We start from the raw sequence: 22,882 nt of genomic DNA on the forward strand, positions 1-22,882 counted from the left end.
AACTGTATCCAATAGTGAGCTGTCATCGAATATCTCAAGCTGACTGGCGAGGACTAGACAGTGAAGTCATAACTTGACTGATAAGATCCTGCTATTAAACCCAGAAGAAACAGCAGGGAAGACAGCAGGGAAGCCGCATGGATGTGAACGAGGAGTGCAGCTGAATGGCAGCATCTGAACTATTAGCTGCCGTAGACGCTCACGCGTTTCCTCAAATGATGTCATTCCTCTTTGGTCCAGGTGCGCTCTGTTGAGAACATTATGAAGATGTATGTATTGGTGTGTGTGTGAGTCGTTCTGTTCAGAATGTTTCTCTATTTGCTATATTGAAGTATTTGTTGTGCCATGAAATGCTGTTCAGAACAGGCAAAAGTGTTGTAGTATACCATTGAAACAGAACGCCCCCTGAGTCTGTGAGGCCACTCGGATACATTACGGGACGTTTTGAAAGCCTTGAGTTTGGTTACTGTCATTGTCTTTGTTTTGAGCAAGAAACCACAGAATGGAGGAATAAGTTTGAGCCTGGACAGTGCTGAGGGTCAACACCACATAAGGCTGATACATCAGACATATTTGACTTTTTCCCATTAACATCAGTTTGTTTGTATATGTATTTTGTTTGCCTCACTATATTTTTGTTAGTATGTTGTTGTGCTGGATTACCTGCATGGTATGAACAAAACTGAAATAATGTGTTTTTAATTTATTTCTTACTGCTCTGGCCTTTTACATTTGTCTGTGCCAAATATGAATCGTACAAGGTCGAACTAAAACACCAATTCTCCATTCTTCTTGAGTCCTAGATTTTAAATGTATTTTAAAACACATCTGTGTTGAATGGAGTTTAAAACTCCTGAAGTCCATGTCCTTTTGAAAACTGAAAGTAAACAATGTGAAATAGTTTGTGTGAACATTACTACCTTTGACCCATCGCACCATTGCCTAATCTAATCCCTCCACCCCGTTCCATGTTCACATTCTGTATCTGACCCACTTCAAAGCTTGTGCTGTTGCTTAATGTATTTCTTAAGGCATACTAAGCGGGGCAGGTTGTTTGCTTTTGTAATGAATAGAGTGGTCCGGGGAACAGCGTCAGCCACTGTTGTCAATTATCACTGCTCTCTATGAGCCATGCTTGACAGAGAAGAATCACAGACGGCGCCTGGATCACTTTCTCACTACCTCCGCCTTTCCTTCCTCCGTCTATCTTCCATTCATTCTCCGGAGCTTCAACTCAGTCCCATTGTGCATTCCCTCCGCCTTCACTTCCATGTGTTCACCCACTCAATATAAATCGTGTTTAATCTCGGCTGCACCCTTTTTAGTTACATTGTCAGTATATAAATATATTTCTCTTTATTATAGTATTTTTGTTGCCCCCTCTCCTCTCCTCTCCTCTCCTCTCCTCTCCTCTCCTCTCCTCTCCTCTCCTCTCCTCTCCTCTCCTCTTCTTTTGCCGTCATATTTGTTCCTCCACAGAGGGTGTAGTGGGGTTGACAGGCAGTGAGCTCACAGTAGTAACCTTCCTGCCACCATGCCAGGCGAGGCGCCACTTGAGGGTTTGGCTGCAGATTGAATAGCTCCCAGAGATGTCATATTCAGACAGCCTCCCTGAATTACATTTCCTGGTCTTCCTGCCTGCCTGGCTGCCTGCAGGCCTCCACCAATCAAAAAGCCTGGAGTTGGCATGTGGCTGCCCACTCCCCTCCCCTCGATTCATCCTCTCTTGCTTCCTTTCTTTCCTTACCCAAACCCCCCGGTCCACTACTTACCATCTCTGGGGTGTGTCCCTTACAGAAATGATTCCTTCACCACTTGTCGCGCGATCCAAACACTGTGGGGCAGACAAACAGATGGGCGATCTGATTGGCTGTCAGCTTATGTTCATTTCCTTGTTGTCGGGATGTCAGATGAGATAAACCATTGTTCAGCTGCATTTGTCACGTCTTCTTTGTGCGTTTCATGAGACATCAGAAAAGTTCAGGCTAGTGGACATTTGGTCAGATTGGCCCAACAATGTCCATTTTTCTTTATACGTTTTCTTTTTGACTCTTATTTTTGACCACCTGTCTTTTTTACTCACTTCATTACCATTTTACCTGGATGCTGCCAGGATTCCACACTGTTATACAAAACTGATGAACCAGAACCGTGGAAAAATGTATCATAAATTATGCTATATGGCACCAAAATGGGATTATTCCTTCTTTCAATGCAGACATTAGGTCATTCACGTAAACTTTGCTATAAAATAATATTTGGCATACAAATGATGATGTTAACATTTCAGTAAAAACAATATCTTGAATGTTCAAACAATATATATACCCACAAGTTTAGTTGAACAATTAAATAATCACAGCATGTGTTCGGCCGGGCCAATGATCCTCATTGTGCTTTTCTTGTTACTGTGTATGACCTGATCTAGCCAGAAGGTGGATTAGTGAGCTGGAGAAAGAAAGAAGCCAAGTGAGCTTTTATTGGGAGGGAGTGGAGGAGAGACTGGGCTCATATAGCTGTCCCTCCATACATTGATTAATGAGGAACAGCTTCATGTGGAAAACAGAATGGTACACAAACCAGAGATACACACTTGCATACAGGCAAACCCACACAAATGGAAAAACGTGTACACGTGCACGCACGCATCCAAGTGCACCCTCTGGAAGTGAGTGGAGTTTGGCTTTCTACACTTATAAACAGGTGGTGGATTGGACATTCATACCCACATATATACACACAAACACACTTATATTAACACACACACACACACACCTTAGGTGGTGGATTGAGCTCCCATGCTGTGTGGATTTGTATCAAAGCCGAGACATAAAACCTAACTGGCAGACTGGGAGCCGTACCACTCCAACCCTCCAGTCTGCGGCTCTGAGTTTCTGCACGTGTATATTTGTACATGGTTGTTTCAGCTTGAGAGAAAATAATGTATGCAAGGAAGTGGTTTCCTCTCGCACATTTGTGTCTTTGTGCTCAAAACCTTTTTTATTCAGATGTTTGCTTCTGCTTTTTAGATTACCCCTCCAGCTCTTGGTATAGCCTTTTCTCCGTCCATACTTGGGTCTAAGCTGAGTACTGGAGGGTGCTGAAAAGTGGTTGGATTACTGGAATTATTATTGCTGGTTGAAAGATGTCAGTCTTTATGTGGGTGCATTATCACTCTGCACAATTAGGATTTTCTGAATTCACTCTGGATGACCTCACCTCGCATGATGGAAGCGACGAACGAAGCATTTTCAGCTTTTTTACTGAGGTAATGAGGCAAAAAGTAGACATGTCCACAACCGCTTACTCATGCACATTTATGTTCACACACATGGTGAAGCTACACAGACATATGCATGTCATGTATGCAGACTCGCACAGTATGTTGATTGTTACACCGGCATGCTAACATGTCAGTGCAATGCTTATTATGCTTGTTTATGATGATGGAAATTAACATTCTCTATGGTTTTGTTTCTTATGGGAGCGGATGATACGGACTATAAATCTTCTTGATCTGCGTACAGTGTCAGGGCGTATTACACACCCTTTAACTGTGGCTTCATGTTGCAGTGATAGCGATACCACATCATTGCATCTACACACATGCAAACGCACACACACAGTCGGTGTCCCAGCTGCATGGCTCCCTGTGTTGCCTGTCTCCGGCCCATGCTGAGTGTGTAATGAGCGGAGCTTGAGTAAGATTAAGGCAGATATTGTATAGCGTTGGAGATTGGTTTCACTCTGAGCCTCAGTGTTGTGGCAGAGCGCACTCCAGAGCTGCTGCTGCTGGCTGAATGACCAGCAGGATCCCCACTGTTGGTCTCCTGTCATTTGTCATAGCATTTTGCCATCACTGCTAATGTGTTTCGAGGCAAACACATACCACCCATTGGGGGGTATTTCTTCTTAGGAAATGTGAACACTATCGTTAACTGTAAGGACGCGCACTGGGATGATGACCAAGGATGGGAGGCAGTGTAAAAGCATAAAGGAAAGAAAGAAAAGATAGAAGAGGCGATATTTAGGGGGAGAAAAGGTCTTAGATTTGTGATGTGGTTTGTTGGCACCCTGTAAAGCACATGAGGCGGGTAGAAGTGATTGTGAGAGGAAGGTGGTGTAATGGGAAGGAAGGAATCAAAGAGAGTGCACAGAGTTTGGAGAGAGAAAAGAACAGAGACCAAATAGTGAAGGAGGATAAACAGAAACAGAAAGGCTGGAAAAACCAAGAGAAAAGATGGCATGTTTAAATAAAGGGGTGAAAAGCACAGGATAAGAGAAGAAAGAGAAAGAGAGGGTCCAAGGACTGTTATCATCTGGAATCTATCGGGAATGGATGGGCAGCATGAAGAGGCTATAATCATATCCATCAACGACATGTCTATTAAATCCCGTTCTTCTTCTTCTCTGCTTTCCTCCCTCTGTCTCTACAAACCGCCAGCCTTGGTCAATTCACTGCAGTGCTCTAAATAGAAAATCTTTGTAAGGATGATGACTTTAATGTCCATAGTTATTTGTAAAGATAGTGAACAAAGGCTGCATGTGTGGTTCCCGATCGTCTAAGATTTCATCCTTGTTCCTCATATCTTCAGGTAAATGTACAACTCATCGCCATTCACTCTTATACAAAGACAGAGATGGAGCCAAAACAACAACAGACAAAAGAGCGAGTGGTTATCCCCTACAATAGTGATTGGTACTCTTTAAAGTAAGGGTGAGGATGTGTATACTTATTTAGTGATTTTTTTCAATGTGCCTTTGCCGTACAAAAGTATGGAAAATAATATTTTACACCAAAGTAGAAAATAGTCTTTTGATCATTTCGGGATTTTACTGGGAGTAACAATTAAAGATATTGTAACAATTAAAGATATTGTTATTCACATTTCATGTCAGACTTTTGATCCAGTGCAAAGTAAGTGGACTGCACCTGACATTAAGATTTCAGAAAATATCCTTCAAATGGGAGGAAAGTACAAAAGATTATAAACCGGAGTCGAAATACGGGGGAAGAATCAAATATCAAATGTATTTTTTTTTTAAATCTGAATTAAATGCAACATTTCCATATTTTTTGGGGGAGTAGTGAGGGGATAATAAATATAATAATGAACCCTACTTATACAGACCTACTTATCGAGTACTGTATATTAAAACACCTAAACTACCCCCCCTCGTCTGTCTGTCTGTCCCCTCAGCCATTCTCCTGCATCCTCCTCTTGTCTAAGCTCTGTCTGCTTAGCCAGTGATAAGCCACTGGAGCGTCGCCTGCTGGAGACTGCTTCAACAAATTCACTTTGCTGTCAGGCTAATAGGATTTAGTTTCTTCAGCCCATGCTATAGATGGCATCTTTGGACATGAGGAGAAAGAAATAAGGTTTGGTGATGAAGAGGCATTATGAGAGAAGACAGCAACTTCAAGGGGGATAAACCACACTTCTCTCTCCCTTTCTTTCTTACCCCTCCTCTTATCCTTGGTCCGTCCCCCTCCTCCTTGTCCTTCTCCTATAGCATGAAATCTCCTCACTTTTTTTGGCATTGGATCAAACAGTTTGTTCCGTTGGGGAATTCATTTCGGAATCTGGCTTTTTCAAGGGGTGTTTGGGCCAATGAGCTGGCAAGGCAAGCAACATCTGTTTTCATGAATACCTAATGGCTGTGTGTCACCAGAGTCAAACGCCTGAACTGAGAGATGCTCCCACTGTTATTACCATCAGGGTTATTTAGCCAGCAGTTTCTCATTAGGCTCTTTCTCGTCCCTGTTGAGGTAACAATTGGATTAGCAGCTAGAGCCCTCTGCTACAGATTATATAGATTCCATGTGGGAATTGTATTTGTAGTGCTTATTGGTAAGGTGTGATACTTCAGTAATATGATAACACCACCATGGGAATATGCTATATGATAATATCCAGTATCCTCAGGAGCAAACATGAGGTGAGAGGAACGGTAGGACTGCTTGCAAAATAGTTCCAGGAATTCAAAGCCTTTCTTGAAATTAAAGTTTGTTTTAGACAATGGCACCACTTTAGGTTGTTAAAGTTTGTCTCCTGTTGCTATGGTGACTAGGGTGTCAGAAGTCAAGGGTCAGGAATGATTGTTGCTAGGGTGAGGGTCATCTACAGGGTCATTCAAACTGTAACGATCAGAGTTTTTATGACATGTGGATAAATTCAAAACCTTGGATACACGCGCACATATTCACCTTTTCTAGTTGGCTTTTCTCCACAGTGCTCTGACCTCATCCTGGCAGTATTTGGAGCTCTGTTTTCCAACATTTTCAAACTAAGCACTTGTATGTGTGTGTGTGTGTGTGTGTGAGTTATTGATGATTGTTATACTAGACATGCTGAACTAGTTTCATGGACGACCTAGCGTCTCGTAAAGCGATGAGACAGAGTGTGACCATGTGATCTGGCATAGTTGTGGTTGTAGTGCGGTTGTCGCGCTTCATCCCTTTTAATGCTCTCTTTCCTTTCGCACTTCTAAAGGAGAGATTTTTTTTTGGTCTCCCTCATTTTCTTTGACTCTTTGTGTACATTTAGCTCATGTTTTTTTATTGAAGCACACTTGTCATTTCACTCGGGAAAGAAATATAAAGAATAATGTTTTTGAGGAAAAGAGTCTGTACAGCCTGAGTGACAGAAGTGTGCGAAGGAAAATAAAAAGGATGACAGAAGCCACACTCAAAGCACACATTTCCACCATCGATCAGCAGCTCCGTCCAGTTGGGTGTCTACTGTTTCTCTTCTCCCTGAGTCTTTAGAACAGTGTGAGTCCATTGATTAGGCTTTGTCAGCCTGGTGTGTGTGCTGGTACACCAGTGACTCCAATGAAGCCGAGTCCATTCAGCAAGCTGCAGGGGCAGCAGCACCAGAAACGCAACAGCTCATTGGTTCTCAACAGGAGCCGCCTTATGAGGCAGATTCAGCGTAATTAAAGCCAGTCTATGTAATTGATGCACTCTTGCTCTACCATAGCAGCAAGGAAATTACACACTGCAATATGACTTGTTGTTTACCGAATGTATTGTAGTATAATTCAGAGGCCTCCCACCCTCTCATCCTGTCCTCCCCCGGTCTATCTTCATCCCCTTCTCCCTTCCTCTTCATATCCATTAGCCTAATGAACACCTGGCAATTTCCTGCCACCGGGACAAACATGGAACATAGTATTGTTCTCCTCTCCTTTCCGTGTGTGTATGCGCATCAAAGTGGCATGCACACTCTCCTGCGTGTGTGTACCGGTGTTTGCATGTGTGTTTGACAGAGAAAGCGGGCAGGAGAGAGTGTGTTGGTAAGCTCTCATTAAAATAGATGGAAGTAATCAAAGTGCAGAGCAATTAGCCATGGCTGAGTGGGCGGAGGGTGTACACTGTGTGTTAGCATGTGCCACTGTGTCAGGCCTATTGGTAAACATTGGGTAGTTCACCCCTCTCTGTATGTGCACACGGAGCAGAAGAGTTACAATTTACAGCCCGAGGGACATGCACAGCTCAGACTGGCCGTTTCTTTGGTCTCTGAGACAAACATCTGTTATGTGCTGCTAGTTATTAACTGTTTTCGGCACTGTAGAAATCACATTTAAGTGATATAGTGTTTATTTATGACAGCATTTCAGAGGAATAAATGCCTGTTTTAAAATAAACAAAACTGATTATTTAGTTTTATCCACAGTTTCTGTTAATAATTGAATACTGAAAAAGCTTACTTCATAAAACAAATTAGGAAACTTGACAGCAGAGTATGAATGTGTTTTACAACTGCTTTACATAGCTTTTTAGAAATGTTACACATACTGCATCAGTGCATCTTGGTAACCTTGTAGTTAACATGCAGTATACCTACATGTTTGCTGAAGGTCATATCCCTCTTTCATTCTCGTTTTCTATAGTCTGTTTTTACTTTTACCTTAAAGTTAAATGGAAATAATGTTTAAGAAAATGGAAAAGTGCTGCACTGGCAGATGTTTGTACTTGTTTGACACAAACATAATTAAATGTCTGAACTAGTATATCAAGAATTGGCTTTATAAGGATTGTATATCTTAGTCAAACCCAAATAGAGGTTATTTTATCTTGTGATAACAATGTTACACTGTACTGTATATACATCGTTTTCTGTAGTTAATTTTACAAAATAAAAACAATTTTTTTCCCCTGCTATGCCTGATTCCTTTTTTTAGAAATAAGATAGACACCAAGAAAGCAGCAATGTCCACAGGGACATTTATCATGGGCAACCATCTATGACCTAACTGTTCGTCTCACATGAGCTGTACCAACTTTCTCTTCTGCACTCACGCACGCACACACGCACGTACGCATGCACACACACACACACACACACACACACACACACACACACACACACACACACACACACACACCACACCACACACACACACACACACACACACACACACACACACACACACACACACACACACACACACACACACACACACACACACCACACACACACACACACACACCACACACACACACCACACACACACACACACACACACACACACACACACACACACACACACATACACGTACACACACACTCAGTCCTGAGGCTATAAGTGTTATCGCCATCTGCCACATCTTCTCCTGAGTTATTTATTGTGTTATGGCTGCAGTGGGTTGACCGAGGAGGTAGATAGGGGCATGGCATTGCTTTAGAGAACCCAGTTGTTCATTTGCAGGTCAGTATCTCACTTGCATGTCCTCGGGGGAGTTGCTAAGGTGCAACAGAGGAAGGAGCTTTACAGACTGAGTGGAGAGCTATCAGAGAGCCACGTGTGAGCGATGTCAGGCCAGTTTGTTTTCCTCTGGCAACCGAGGAGCTGCTTTAAAATGCTCTTTGTGCATGTGCATCACGGAGGGCCATCAGCGTTGGCAAGGCAACAGGCTGTCCATTTGGATGAGCTTAAAGTGAATAACTGCCACTTAACCTTACAAAGTGCTTAGTTGGCTTTTACCCCTGGCTTTTGATGGACAAATCAGATGGTTTGTGAGGGACACTTGTTTTTGGAGATAGTGAAAATATTGGCTGATGGTGCATATACTATCAGCCAGGGGTTTACAGCTGAATATGCGTATTTTGAAATATCTTCAGAAGTCTTCTGCACTTTTGAATTCAATATCATGTAATGTATACCTTTATATCTCGTACCGTAAATGGCCATTTTCTGTGGGTAGAGCTCCTGCTGTTTCTGTATTGAAAGTTTTGCCGTTTGTGGAGTACTGTAAGTGTTTTACTCTGCAATTACACTATGCTTACAGCTGGAGAAAATGCTTCGAGCATTTAAGGAAGCCAACCATTACTTAAGATGAGAGGAGACAGCGGCACATATAAGGGCCTACTTTCCGTTGGCTGCATCAACCTAAAAAGTGCGCTCATTCGGGCTCGCCTCTCATTCCCAGACCAACAAAAGAAAGACAGGTTGGACAGGAAAGTCGAGGAAGAGGGGCATTTATGGCTCCAGTTATGACCACATCGGCACATTTGTAAGCAGGCTGATGACAAGCTGCTGGAAGGCCCTGCCGTTTTGCAAAATCGTTTGAAAACATGATTAACGGTGGTGGAGCACAATAGGAATGTGAGCAGTGGGTACGGCAGCCTAGCCTGGGAAATCATCCAGGCCCTAATTGCCGAAGCAGACCCTGATTCAGACCACTGGAACACTCACTCACACTCACACACACACACACACACACACACACACACACACACACACACACACACACACACACACACACACACACACACACACACACACACACACACATATGCACACACCACACACACATACATACGCACACACCACACACACACACACACACACACACACACACACACACACATATGCACACACCACACACACACATACGCACACATACTCACACACACACACACACACACACCACACACACACACACACACACACACACACACACACACACACATACATACTGTACACACACAAACTGATCCTACAACAGCAAGGGATATAAAATGTAGCTAACAGCATCTGGCTTCTGGATTGATCATAGAATAACTTTGATTGTATCAACATAACAATAAACACATAAGCGATATGTCTGTGTACTCTGTCACAGTTACAGTAAAAGAGCTACGCCTGTAAGTCGTACTTTTTTCTAACATGTACATTTTCTTGTTTTTACTATAACTTTGTATTTGCAATTTTTCAATATTTTATAATGTATTTTGCAATCAAGCCCATCTTGAAATATATGTAATATAAAGACAATGAAAGCATGAATGTTGAATCATAGAGAATCGACAGACACTCTATTTTGTATTTATTAATGTGACATAGGAAATATTCTTAAATCCTAAATCATTCGATCAGATAAGATCTGTGGGTCCTACGAGAAATTAGGCTTTTTAAATATAAGAAACAAACAAAGTAATGAACAATCTCTTTGCTGATACTTCGTTGAGAACACCATTTTAATTGTTTCCCAAGTCAGCAACAGAACACTTGTACAAGTCTGCACATATTATCAGAGGGTCAGCAATTTCAGAAGCAATGAACGTGTTCCCTCTCATTCTATAAAACCTGTATTGCTCCATTTTAAGATGGTTGCTTAAGTATTTGCTTATTGAATGGCTCTTTTGAGGTATTGGATATTTTTATTTCCACTTATATTAGCCCAATGAAAACGGTCTGTACGTTTTTTCTTTCGGAAGATTCCAGATACTCAGTACTGCACATCGTCTGAGGAAGCAGAACTCTGCTTCCTTACACTTGTGTATGGATTTATGGGTGATAAAAAGAAAATTTACAGCAAGAATAATTTTGCAAGAGCGTTCTCCTCAGAAGTATAAACCCCCGTCTTTCCTTGCTCTCCTCCTCTTTGCTGCTCCGCCCTTCCATTTCATTAAGTCTAAAGACAGCCGTGGAAATCTGAAGTCTCGTCTGTCACCACCACTGCTGCCTCCCCCTCCTCCCCCTTCTTTTATGTTTTCAACCTCTCCCTTCAACCGCTTTTCTTTATACATTTCATGCTTACTTTCTTTCTTTCTGCCCTCTTCTCTCGAAAATCATCCATTTATATTTCCCTGCTCCTTTTGTGTGGCCAGACAGCCGTGTAATTGTAGGCCGTGTGAGGAGCGAGATGAGAAGAGGCCTTGAGTTGGTCAGCGCTGTGCTCGTGTACCTACCTACAGCCATTCTCCCAGAAGCCTCTTTGTTCCTGCTCCATTGTGATTGGCTAAAGAGAAGCGCTACACATGTTGTTTGGTTGGAAGACTGTCTGCAGTCTTTGTGATAAACATGAACCTCTGTTTCTCTCAAGTATTGTTGCTATTCTTCCTCTTGTTGCCTGTCTGCTTGGATACCTCTGGCTGTGCTGCCTAAAAGAAGATTATCTTCACCTCTGAGACACACATTTCAGAAGCACAAGAAACACACTCTGCATAATGACACACACATAAACACCTTACTCCCTTTGTCCTTCGTTATGTCCCACAAATCCTTGTTGAGCCTTAGACTTATTCCAGTTTGCCGTGCATGGCATTGTCCAGTTAGTTGGTTGGAAATGTCCTATGCTCTGCAGAGAGCATTTTATTAACCAAAAGAAAACACATTTTAAACCAGTGTTTTTTTTGTCAAATAGGCCATAATGCAATATGACAAGGAGCAGGGTTCTCAAATATTAATGCTGCTCAAGAATGAAAACACATTGTATCTTAATTGATTTATGTTAATAGATGTAATGCCAATGGCATATTTGATGTTGAACACACTAGTCATTACTCTGGAGTTTTGATATTTAGATTTACAGGATGCCAGTCAAAAAACACTAATTAATCAAATAAACACAAATGGAAAATAACACGGCACACAGTGCACTCTATACATCTTAAATAAGCATTAAACATTTTCGAAATGTTAGCGAGACCATGACAAAAGGATCATATAAGAGAATAGTGTTGATCCTACAGTGAGCTGGGATTAAGGCATGATCACTAGGCTTTGTCCAGGTTTAACCTCTGGTTAAACACACACTCTGAGAAAATACAGTTAAAGGGCAATTGTCCTATAGTGCAGCTTTGAGCACGGTATAGAACAAAGCAGTATTTTGCTGGTTGGTCGATTATTTTCAAGTGCTAATCCCCTTTTTCTTCGAAAACATTGGTTAAGGCTATAAAAGTCCATAAAAGCCATGTTACAGCGTGTGGACAGTAATGTTTGTAGCTCCTTGCTGTATAAAGAGGAATATATGTATATCACCTTGGCCCAGACCAGAAAGTCAATTTTTATAACGTTCAGATTAATAGAGGTCTTAAAGTATTTCCGAGTTTTATTTTTCAAGAGCTTCTCTGAAAAAGCAAATATATTTGCAATGATGATATTCAGTGCATAAATAAAATGCAAATAAGATAACCCATGTTAATTTTATCGGCAATTTTTAAGAAATTCGTTTTTAATGGAGCCACTTTCTAACTTGAAATCCTTTATGGAAAGTGAATACACTGTATGGAGAAAAAATATTGGTGAAAGATCAAATGCATTCCTGGGAAATACAAATGAATGTTTAAAATACATCAGTGGCATTTCTGCCTTGCAGCGACACTATTAGCTTGTCATACCATCAGGCTTCATTTGCATGTAAAAACCCCGAAAAATGCTTTTGTTAATCACAAGATAAATTAGCGCTTATGTAGTTACCATGGTTTCAAAGCAACATAATTGAGTTTTCTTCTTAAAACCTCCAAGGAAAAAGCAATTATCTATGAGAAGCACAGATTACAGTTTTGTATTCTCTCCTGATGCTATGAAAATAAATAACAGCACCTGCATCTCTTTAGAGTGTTACTTCCTGTTATAAGTTCTCTGCAAAATGTTTCTATCGTTATTAAGTGAAAGCCTTCTCTGTCTTGCAAGACAAATAAACATATCTGTTAGGGCCTACTTTTCTTCAGAGTGGAGTCAAACAAAGGCTCTATTCTTTGGCAGGCTCCATCAGCTGGCTGCCAAGGAAACACAATTAAATACATAATATTTTTCGGGGTTAAGCCCATGAGGTCCAGTTGTGTGGCTCCAGTAATTCAATTTACATACAAAATGTCTGTATGATTTAAAGGAAGAAAAATTCCCCCAAATCCTTAACTAGAGTCTAGATCAGGGGTGTCAAACTCAATTTCATCGCGGGCCACATTAGCATTATGGTTGCACTCAAAGGGCCGGTTGTAACTGTAAAACTATATAAAAATACATATATAACTATATTATACATATTAAATAATGTATTATATTATTGGCTCTGCATTGGATTATTATCAGTTCTGGTAATAACTTCATAAATAACTACGTCTGAAAGCAGAAGTCTAGGGCAAATAATTGAAAGCAAATATTCAATAATTACACCAATTGTATTGTATATTGTATTCTTTGCAAGCTCTTGCAGGCTATATAAAATGACGTTGCGGGCCTGTTTTGGCCCACAGGCCTTGAGTTTGACACCTATACTAGAGTATATTTGTTTGTATCGCCCCGTAAGGATGAGATAGAGGAGTGACAGTTTGATTGTGTACCTCTAGCTGTTTGTGCCGACAGCATAGTGACAGGAAGCCAAACACACACTGCCCCTAATGGCTCTCTCTCCGCCTGCTGCTGCACTAATCGCTTCAACATTAGACCTTAGTTCAGTTATAGGGAATCTTTTATTGTCTTTTATTTGAAAAAGGAGCCATGAGATGTATTTCAGTTAGCTACATAACAAAATGCTTTCTCTGACTTTGATGTATCACATTTTATTTATAGGAGCATCCTTTGCCTTATATGGTAGCAGAGACAACTTGACTGACTTTCTTACCTTATCCACTATCCATCATCATTTCCTCCTCATCTTTTGAAGCTCATTTGTATCTTTTTGTTCAAAATATAATAATCAACCTTCCCCTGCACTTTAGTCATCTTGTACTTTCTGCCTCGTCTCCTCTTCCACTTAGCGTCTTTACACTACACTCCTTATTTTCACTGTTTCCTTATTCTCTGCGGACAAGTCTCCTATTTTCTTTCTCCAACTAATTTCTAGTCTTGAATCTCACATTGAATCCCCATCATCAACAACCTGTCACTTCATTAGTTCTTCCTCTTGTCCTCTCTTCCAAATTCTCCATTTGAGAACTTCAACGTCCCTCCTATAAATGTTCTTGCTTTTTCATTTTAAAAACGTTTTTCTCTCCTAAAACTATCCTTTATAGAGCGCCACAGTGACGCGTCCTAAAACCCGGAAGTAAACTCCTTCCGGTTCCTTCGACAAAAAGCAATGCAATTTCTCCATAGGATTTTGGAAAATAGCTCGAAATAAGGTCTGTGGTTGACACACATTTAAGAGACGGATCACGTTTTGTTCAGCCGGATAATATCCACATGTCTATCCTACTTTTATCATTTTCGAATCATAAATCTAGTCGCCAGAAGCAAAATGCTAACGTTTTGCTATAAACGAACTACAGCAGGATCGCTGCTTCAACGTCACGCCAACTTAAGATCCATATTCAAAACTACAGATTCTAAATGGTACAAGTTGAAGCGTTTGTTTTAGTTTGCAGGAGGCAGGTACTTGCTTTCAAGCAGAACACAGAGGAAAACAAACTTAGCGGGAGTGTTTACGTGTTCGGTGTAATGACGTAAAACGGCCTCGACAACTTCTGTAGTCCTATTCAGCCACTCGGTAACAACCATCGTTTTTTTAACTCTTCAAAAAATCACCAGCGGGGTCACTGCCGATGTATTTAATGTCATAGAACAAAACGTGATCTGTCTCTTCAATTTGTGTCAAACACAGACCTTATTTCCAGCTATTTTCCAAAACCCTATGGAGAAATTGCATTGCTTTTTGTCGAAGGAACCGGAAGTGGTAAAAAGGCTAACTTATTTCCGGGGTTTAGGATGCGTCACTGTGGCACTCTATTTCCTCATTATTTTCTTCATCCTACCTTTCTCTGCTCAATCCTTCTTCAGCACCACCATTAGCTTCTCCATCTCACCCACCCTACTACTTTGCATCCTAATGTCCTCCTCTCAACATTATCTTCTGTAGCATCGCCTCAATCTAAATGTTCAGTATGTCCAACTATAATAATAAATAATAATACATTACATTTATAAAGTGCTTTTCCTGGTGCTCAAAGCGCTTACAAGCAAGTAAAACAAAAATAACAACAAAAGTAGAAAGTGCTAAGATAGGTGGAATAAGGGCAAGGGGTTAGTTGATTAGGAGTTGAAGGCAAGAGTGAAAAGGTGAGTTTTGAGGGATTGTTTGAATGATGTGAGAGTGTTGGCGGATCTGACGTGGCTGGGGAGGGGAGTTCCAGAGTACTATGGCTTTTGTTACAGGCTCTGTACATTATTGAAAGCGAGCAGATCACTAATTCATGTCAGCTGAGCCTTGTGGGGTATGAGAGAAGCTGGGTGGAGGCTTGTTGCTTTCTGAAGGCCTTTAATGTGGCGTGATCCATGCCTAAGCCATCACATCCCACACCTCTGCTGCGGCCTCTCGTCTCCTCTGCTGTCTCCACAGTCCTCATTTTACTTCATCCGGCCTTTTGAATGGCCTCTTACTCCTTCTTTGTTTCCCTCCCTTGCTTTCTTAGCTCTCCACCTCCCATGAATGTACCCCTTCTGTCTTCATCCAACCCCTAGCTACTGTATAGAGATTTCTACTCACTCTGTTTCCTGCTGTACTTGCTTTCCATCTCTCCTCACTCCCTCTCTCATTCATTGATGTCTGATCTAATTGCTTTTGCCCTGACACTGGGGACCCGGGCACAGTGTAACAAGCTCCCAGAGGATGCTCTCCGCCCTTCGTGGCTGCATCCCTGAATCACTACTTTCTTTTTATCTGTTTCCTCCCCCCCCTCCCCCCATTGATTCACTCAGCAGCTTTAATGCCATAGCCCCAAGACGCAAAGCATGATATTGTGATCCTGCTGGCCCAACTGAATCTAATCTAAGGCGGCCCCCAGCGCAACTTAGGTTCAGGAATGACCAATTGCAACAGGTATCTTTCTATTTTCAAGAAAGCTTTTCTCATCACCATCTCAGAGTGTGCCTGAGAGAGAGAAATTGTGGAAGATAGAAAAGTGCAGGATGGAACTAGAGTTCTGGAGAATAAGAGAACAAATAAACAGGGAAAGGTGGGAGGGACAATGAAAAGATCGGAAAAAACAACCTGATAACATGGAGAGGCATGCAGGGCTAGCACAACAACAATTTAATAGAAAAAGGTGAAATATGAAGATGCAGCCCAGTGAACTAAAGCAGATAGGCCAGTGCACATTTTGACAGCTTTTGCTCCTCTCACAAATAAGGATTTTAGAAATATGACACACATTTTAACTTTCCTTCTTGATCCCACGGTGTGATATGTCACACATCAAGTGACATCCACAAATTGTGTGCCCTTAAACGAATCCTGGAGAAAAACACACAAGCATACAGATCCTGCTTTGTTCAAAATGAAAATGTCACTGTATTGTATTCCCTCTTGATCTTCATCCTATTTTCACTTCTGTCTTCTAGATAGTGAGGATGTGACATTAAATAAAAAATATGAAAGAAAATAAGCTCATTTTCTAGCAACAAGTCCTCACACATCACACTTGGCCTACAGTGAGATTAGCCAACACAGCACACAGTGTACAGAAAGTGCATATGAGTAATGCATTTCAGAATAACCCCAGCTGTCAATCATATGGTGTGGAAGTGTGTGAGCACAGTATGCTATATTGTTCCCTGTTTCACTTTGACATGAGGCTCAATGATAAAAGACAGCTCGACATCACTTTTCTTTTTCTACACCTCTGCCTTCACATTCAAGTGAGAGCTGTACAGTGTGTGTGGTTTGTGTGTGTCTCATAAATATTCATGACAGAACACCAGCATGAAGATCAAAACATTTCATCCTGAAGGTTAATAGGTCAAATGCGTTGATCAAATTCTAGTTGTTGCACACCCTCCTCTCATTAGAGGCATTTAAAGAGAATCATTTGATACAGATACTCTGATCTTCCTCCCGGCCCTCCCTAGTGAATTCTCCGGATCTCCCCCCCAGTCTCACACACACACAATCTGTAGGTCCTTTGGGCTCAGGCACGGGTGAATGCAGATATCCCTCTTTGAAGTGAGCATGCTCACTCTATATATGTGTCTGTGCACACTCACATGCACAAAATCACACGTATAACCATGCTGCGTTAGTGCATGCTTCTCTAATCAGATCAGGTGTTTAATTATGAATGTATGTGTTAAAGTAGCAGAGGCAGAATATTCGAGCGGTTGACCCCGCAGCTATACTGTTTAACCTTTATTTTGAGTAACCGTGAGGGTTGAAATAAAGCTGCTGGGTGTGTTCATGCATTTTGCAGTTTTTCAGTCACGTCAAAAGCGCCTTCCAGCAAATATGAAACACAATATACAAAACAAAACACAACTGCCTCAGGTGGCCCTCTAAACATTTGTTCTTTCTCTCTGTCTCTCTGTAGGTGTGTGGAAATCATCGCCAAGGAGGGGAGAAGTCTGAAGGAGCTGTATCTTGTGTCTTGTAAAATCACAGACCACGGTAGGATACTTTCAATCACTGTCCCATTGTTGCAGTCAATCTGCATTATTACCATAACGTTATTATCCGCAGTCACTACCATGATTCAGAGCTCATTCCATTTTACGACCCGCCCCCCTTATGAGACCTGCAAACAGTAAAAATATTATTGCAAAGTTTCACACGGAACAAAGTATTGTTCACTAGATCTCTTTAGTGCAGTTTATATTATAGTCGATCTAAATGTTCTAATACAAGTCGGCAGCAACGCTTCAAACAGAGAGGATGCTGTCTTTATCTGGCTTCATGTTTGAGACGTTACATATTGTTTCAGAAGTATGTGTCGCATACGATGACTGCTCCTGGCAGGATTTCTATGCGTTTGTTTGAGTCTGTGGATTGAATCTATTTATGTTGTCTAACAGGAGACATACATGCTGTTTTCCTTCCCAGCGTACAGTCTTGCTATCCCTCTAGCACCATCTCCCCTGTATTGTGTTTACACTCCCTCCTCTGCTTGATTCCACTCTGCCATATGTTGTGCAGAATATTTGAGTATTTTATCACCTGCAGTGCAATGCAACGTTGGAGCATTTCAGTACGGAAGCGTCAGGAATAAGCGCCATGCTACTTATTCGATTCCTTGTGTGGCAGTCTTTGTCTGTGTTTGTGTATGTGGTTTTGTGTGTATGTGTACCCTGGGAGTTCCAGTACCGAACTATTGCTTCTGGGTGCTTTTTCTTTTTTAAAGATACCCAATATAACACAATCTGAGGTTATTTCTATCATTTTATTTCTGATCACCTACCCACAAATGACAAATGACCCACTGTGCTCAAAACACTGATCCAACTATGATAAAAATATTTGCTTGAGTCTCATTTTAAGGTATGCTTACTTGTTATTCAGATAAGTTCTGTAATGACCAACTTTCAAAAACTAGGGCTTGCCTGTTTATGGTATTCAGTGTCTGAATGAATGAACCATATTCTAAATAAAAAAAGGGACTATGAAATACTTAAATACTTAACACGAAATGCTTGCTGGAGTCATACATCTGCTACTGAAGGTTAGTTTATATTTCTTTAAACTAAAGGGCACAAGTAGCCTATGCTTTTGATAGTTTTGTGTTTGATAATGCTTCAGTTGTTTGTGTTTTAACTTGCTGTTGTCTGGATGATAAGCTCGCTGAGAATTGCTCAAAGGAACTACTGAGATAAGAGACAAACAAGCCTTCTGCCTGGTAGTCCCTTGGTGTTTTCTTTCAAGCTTAGAGAGCTTAGACTGGCACTGGAGATGCTTTCTTGCGTGTGCCTGTAGAGCACATTGAGATGATGGGATGTACAGATGAATTCGACCGATGTGATGCTGTTTTATTAACTTTTGATACTGGGGCAGATGCAAGATGTGGGTTTGAACTCAGGCAATGACATTCATAGACAGCTGTTGTGGCTTCAGTTTTAGTGCCTGTCTAATTGATACACAATTTAGTTCTCTCTTGCTGCGCTCGTACTTGGGTAATTGTTTAAATGTCTTTACAATGGGAACTATGCTGGCTGGGCTAGTGATGGTCTGTATTGTGCCTGCTTTCAACTAGTACGCCTGTAGAAAGTCTCGAGTTGACCCTGACAATTGATTAAAGTGTATTCTGGCAGTGAGTTAGGGTCAAAATAACAAATCGGGCGACATATTGGAATGCTACATCCACTTTTTCTAATGTTGAAAAATTCTACTTTACCGGCAAGCCACATCATAATATTTGTTTCTGAATTGGGTATTAGAGAGTTACAAATGTATCTCTAGCTATTGGCTACCTTTCGTATGGATCTTCATCACCCCAATCCTCTGCTGCCACGTTTTGCCCATCCTTTTGGGGTTTTACTCGAAAACAGATATGAGAAAGGTTAATACAAGGCACAATTATTCAGAGGTTTCTCCGGCAAAGATGCGAATATATCACGTGTGTTGCCACAAAGTGCACGAGCTGCAGTGTGCTGCTGACTTCTTTGAGTTACAGTGGAGATAATCACCTTGACCTTTCTGAACCTGAACCTCAACTGCGGGTGAGAAGCATTATGTGGGCGTGTGTCCACTGTTGTTTGATTAATGACTCCAAGATCACAATAGTACGTTAAACCAGCATCGCACACAACCACCCTCCTATATATCCCCCTCCTCCTGGTTCCCTCTAATCATTTTGACCAAGATGAATTGTTGATATCTGATCTTCTTCCCTCACTAATGACCCCTCCGGCCCCCTCTGGCTGATGATGAGCTCTGTGTGTATTTATGTGTGTATGTGTCTTTCCAGAATAGAGATGCCTGTTGTAGGAGCTTTGTGTTCTAACAAAATGATTGATGGATTTCCTGCCCCAGTCTGTGATAAATTAAATAACAGAAATTAGATTTGACATCAGCCAAGCCGGCCCCCGTTTTTTCCGCCCATCTCCTGTGCTAATTATTTTTTATTAATGGCCTCTCTGAGTGCATTTGAGATGTCCACAAGCCTCTTACATCTGAGTGTTCTGTTTTTTCCTCCCAGCTTTTGCTTCCTCCTTTTTTTATAGGAGCTTTGAGGACGGATAGACAGAGGGACCTAAAGACAGGTTTAGATGACAGAAAAATGGAGCTAGGCAACATGTAATTTTACTCCCAGCGCAGATGGTTTTGGAGATTATTTTGTGGGGAAGAGGAAACAAATGTAAAAGGCGAGGATAGAGCTGTTTTGGCGTAATGATTTCACTGAAAGCCTTATTAGTGCTGTGAAAAAAAAACCCTAGAATTTTCTCTCGTTCATTAAAGAGCATGGAAAATAATTTGCTTTAATAACATGTTGGTCGCACTCAGGCAGCATAGAGACGTATTAAACACCTGGATTCTTTGACTCTCATTATGTTTTCATGAGATTTATGCATTTCAGTTCCTCACATCTGTAACTCATGATTGATGATGACTAATAGTCATGCTGCTGAAAGGTTTATTTAAACCTCTAAAATTATTCACTCAACATTTCCTCTGTCCTTCATTCAACGCTCTGTTTTCGCTACTTAAAGGTAGGGTAGGTAAGAATGGAGAAACCAGCTCGAGTGCGCTAGAATTTGAAACTACGCAGCCGAAAAAAATCCTCCAACACACACGAACGCGCACATGACCAATGAGGGCACGAGATAAGTTTGTGCACAGATGGAAGGCTGACAGGCAGGTAGGCCATCCAGTTATTTTAGCCAGACCAACAAGTGTTTCTGAAGTGAATTACCTACCCTACCTTTAAGGATTTTGCCCACATGTTTCTTTCGAGCATTTTTGTTTATATCCCTGTCTTATCAAAATCTATTAACACACACCCCACACACACAAACTTTCCCATGCACATTTATATCAACACTCTACTATGTTACACATAAACTAAGATTGACTCTAGAGGTAATAGATGCACAAAGTACAGTTCACTACGGTGCTACTACAATTAAACTAAAATTAAATGAGAGGTTTTCTAAATGGACTCATGGGAAATGACCGCTTTGCACAGTGACTGCCCGATTCAACAACAATAAAGGTTATTTGATTGTTTTAAGAAGGGGGTCTATTAATACGGACATTTTATTTTAGTTTAAATTATTTAATTGACACTTTATGATAATTCATTAGGCAAGGCAAGGCAAGGCAAGTTTATTTATATAGCACTTTTCAACACAAGGCAATTCAAAGTGCTTTACAAAAAATGAAAGACATTAAGAAAATGGCATTTAAAATCAGTCATTAAAAAGAAAAGCTAATAAAATAAACATTAAAAGAAAAAAACGTTATACCATTATATAATCATTGCTATTTATATAGCGTTTGACTCTACAGAAGGGTTGTCAAAGGTATCCACATATGGTGAAGTATGCCCCCTACTCTAATAAGACACTTGGAGTACTCTGTAGTTCTTGGACTACAAAAACTGAAAAACCCATATTGAATTTATTTAGCATTAACCTGGGACTCATGGGTATTTTAATAACTAATATTTTGAAATGGGGACCCTCCAGCTGCAGGCCCTTGGACAGTTTTAGTCCTGACCCTTTATGTAAGAACCTATAATATAAGAATCACCCACTTACAGAATCACTGCTACTTCCAGGCTTCCAGGGGCGCATACACATTCCAGCACATCCAATAATTGTGCATTTAAATGTCCTGTTACTGCAGTTACAACGCTAATACTCTGAATCGGAAATGTAGTGGCATCCAAGGTTTCCTTTTGCCACTATAGAGCGGGGTTGACGACACGCAATCCAAAGCAATAAGCAGCCGAAGGTTTTCAGTCAAAAAATGTAATTTATTAACAAAAAAGTATTGACTTAAATAGTCTCAAAATAACAAATCTAAATCAATATTTCGGCGATATACTTTCTTATATAAACTATACTTTGCGGTCCAATTTGCAACACTAATTTCTGTTTACAATTTGCGGTCGAAAAACTGTTCCGCTCCCCGTCTCATCAGGTCTCAGAGCACCGCGGCTGTCCTCAATTACCTCACTTAAATAAACACCGGAAGGTACAAGGAAACAGATCATATTTACGATTTAAAATAAATAATCATTTCAACAAAAGATATTCACCATGGCAATATAAATCATTTTACATCATTAATTCATTTATCAAATTATGAATCCAAATAATAACGTTGACTTCATTGTGGCTCTAACATACCGGCCCCTAATTGTTGACGCAGTAGCAAAACAATTAATACATTATAATAGAGCCAAAAAACAAGCTTATTTATTTATAAAGCTTTGTTGGGTAAACTCCCGTATTATATCTGCTCTCTGATAACACGGAGAGTTGCAAACAGCTATTGTCTGAGATCGCATGATGTAGTATTGTTAGATGTGCCAAGAGCAAGGACTGTCTTAGGTAAGACAGCTTTTATGTGCGCAGCTCCACTTGCTTGGAACAGTCTTCAGCAAGAATTGAAACTGAGCAATCTCATTCCTCTGCATGTTTTTAAAGCTAGGCTAAATGGAATGCTCGTTGATACTATGGGCACTTGTAAATGTCTATAACTATGTAAATGTATCCTGTAAATATAATGTATGATGTCCTTTATTGTTTTATGTTTCATGTGGAACCTATATGCTGCAGGTCTCCCTTGAAAAAGAGATCTCAATGGGATCAATCTGATAAAATAAAGATTAAAAAAAAAAGCAGTTACGCAAAATGTAACTGTCATCAATATACAATCATTGTCATAGTTCATAGTCCAATGTTTGTGTTAGGTGTTTTTGTATGAGTTCAAGAGAAAAGG

At 40.8% G+C, this 22,882-nt stretch overlaps 1 protein-coding gene across 1 annotated transcript in view; it reads left to right on the forward strand.

Moving 5' to 3' along the window:
* The window catches only part of fbxl17 (F-box and leucine-rich repeat protein 17), a 245,833-nt gene that overhangs the window by 142,356 nt on the left and 80,595 nt on the right, over positions 1–22,882 (forward strand). The window contains exon 9 of the mRNA XM_034234925.1: positions 17,535–17,611. Coding sequence (XP_034090816.1) covers positions 17,535–17,611 — 77 coding nt within the window. The remainder of the gene's footprint in view (positions 1–17,534; positions 17,612–22,882) is intronic.

The sequence above is a fragment of the Gymnodraco acuticeps genome, unplaced genomic scaffold (genome assembly GCF_902827175.1).
Source record: "Gymnodraco acuticeps unplaced genomic scaffold, fGymAcu1.1, whole genome shotgun sequence".
Lineage (NCBI taxonomy): Eukaryota > Metazoa > Chordata > Actinopteri > Perciformes > Bathydraconidae > Gymnodraco > Gymnodraco acuticeps.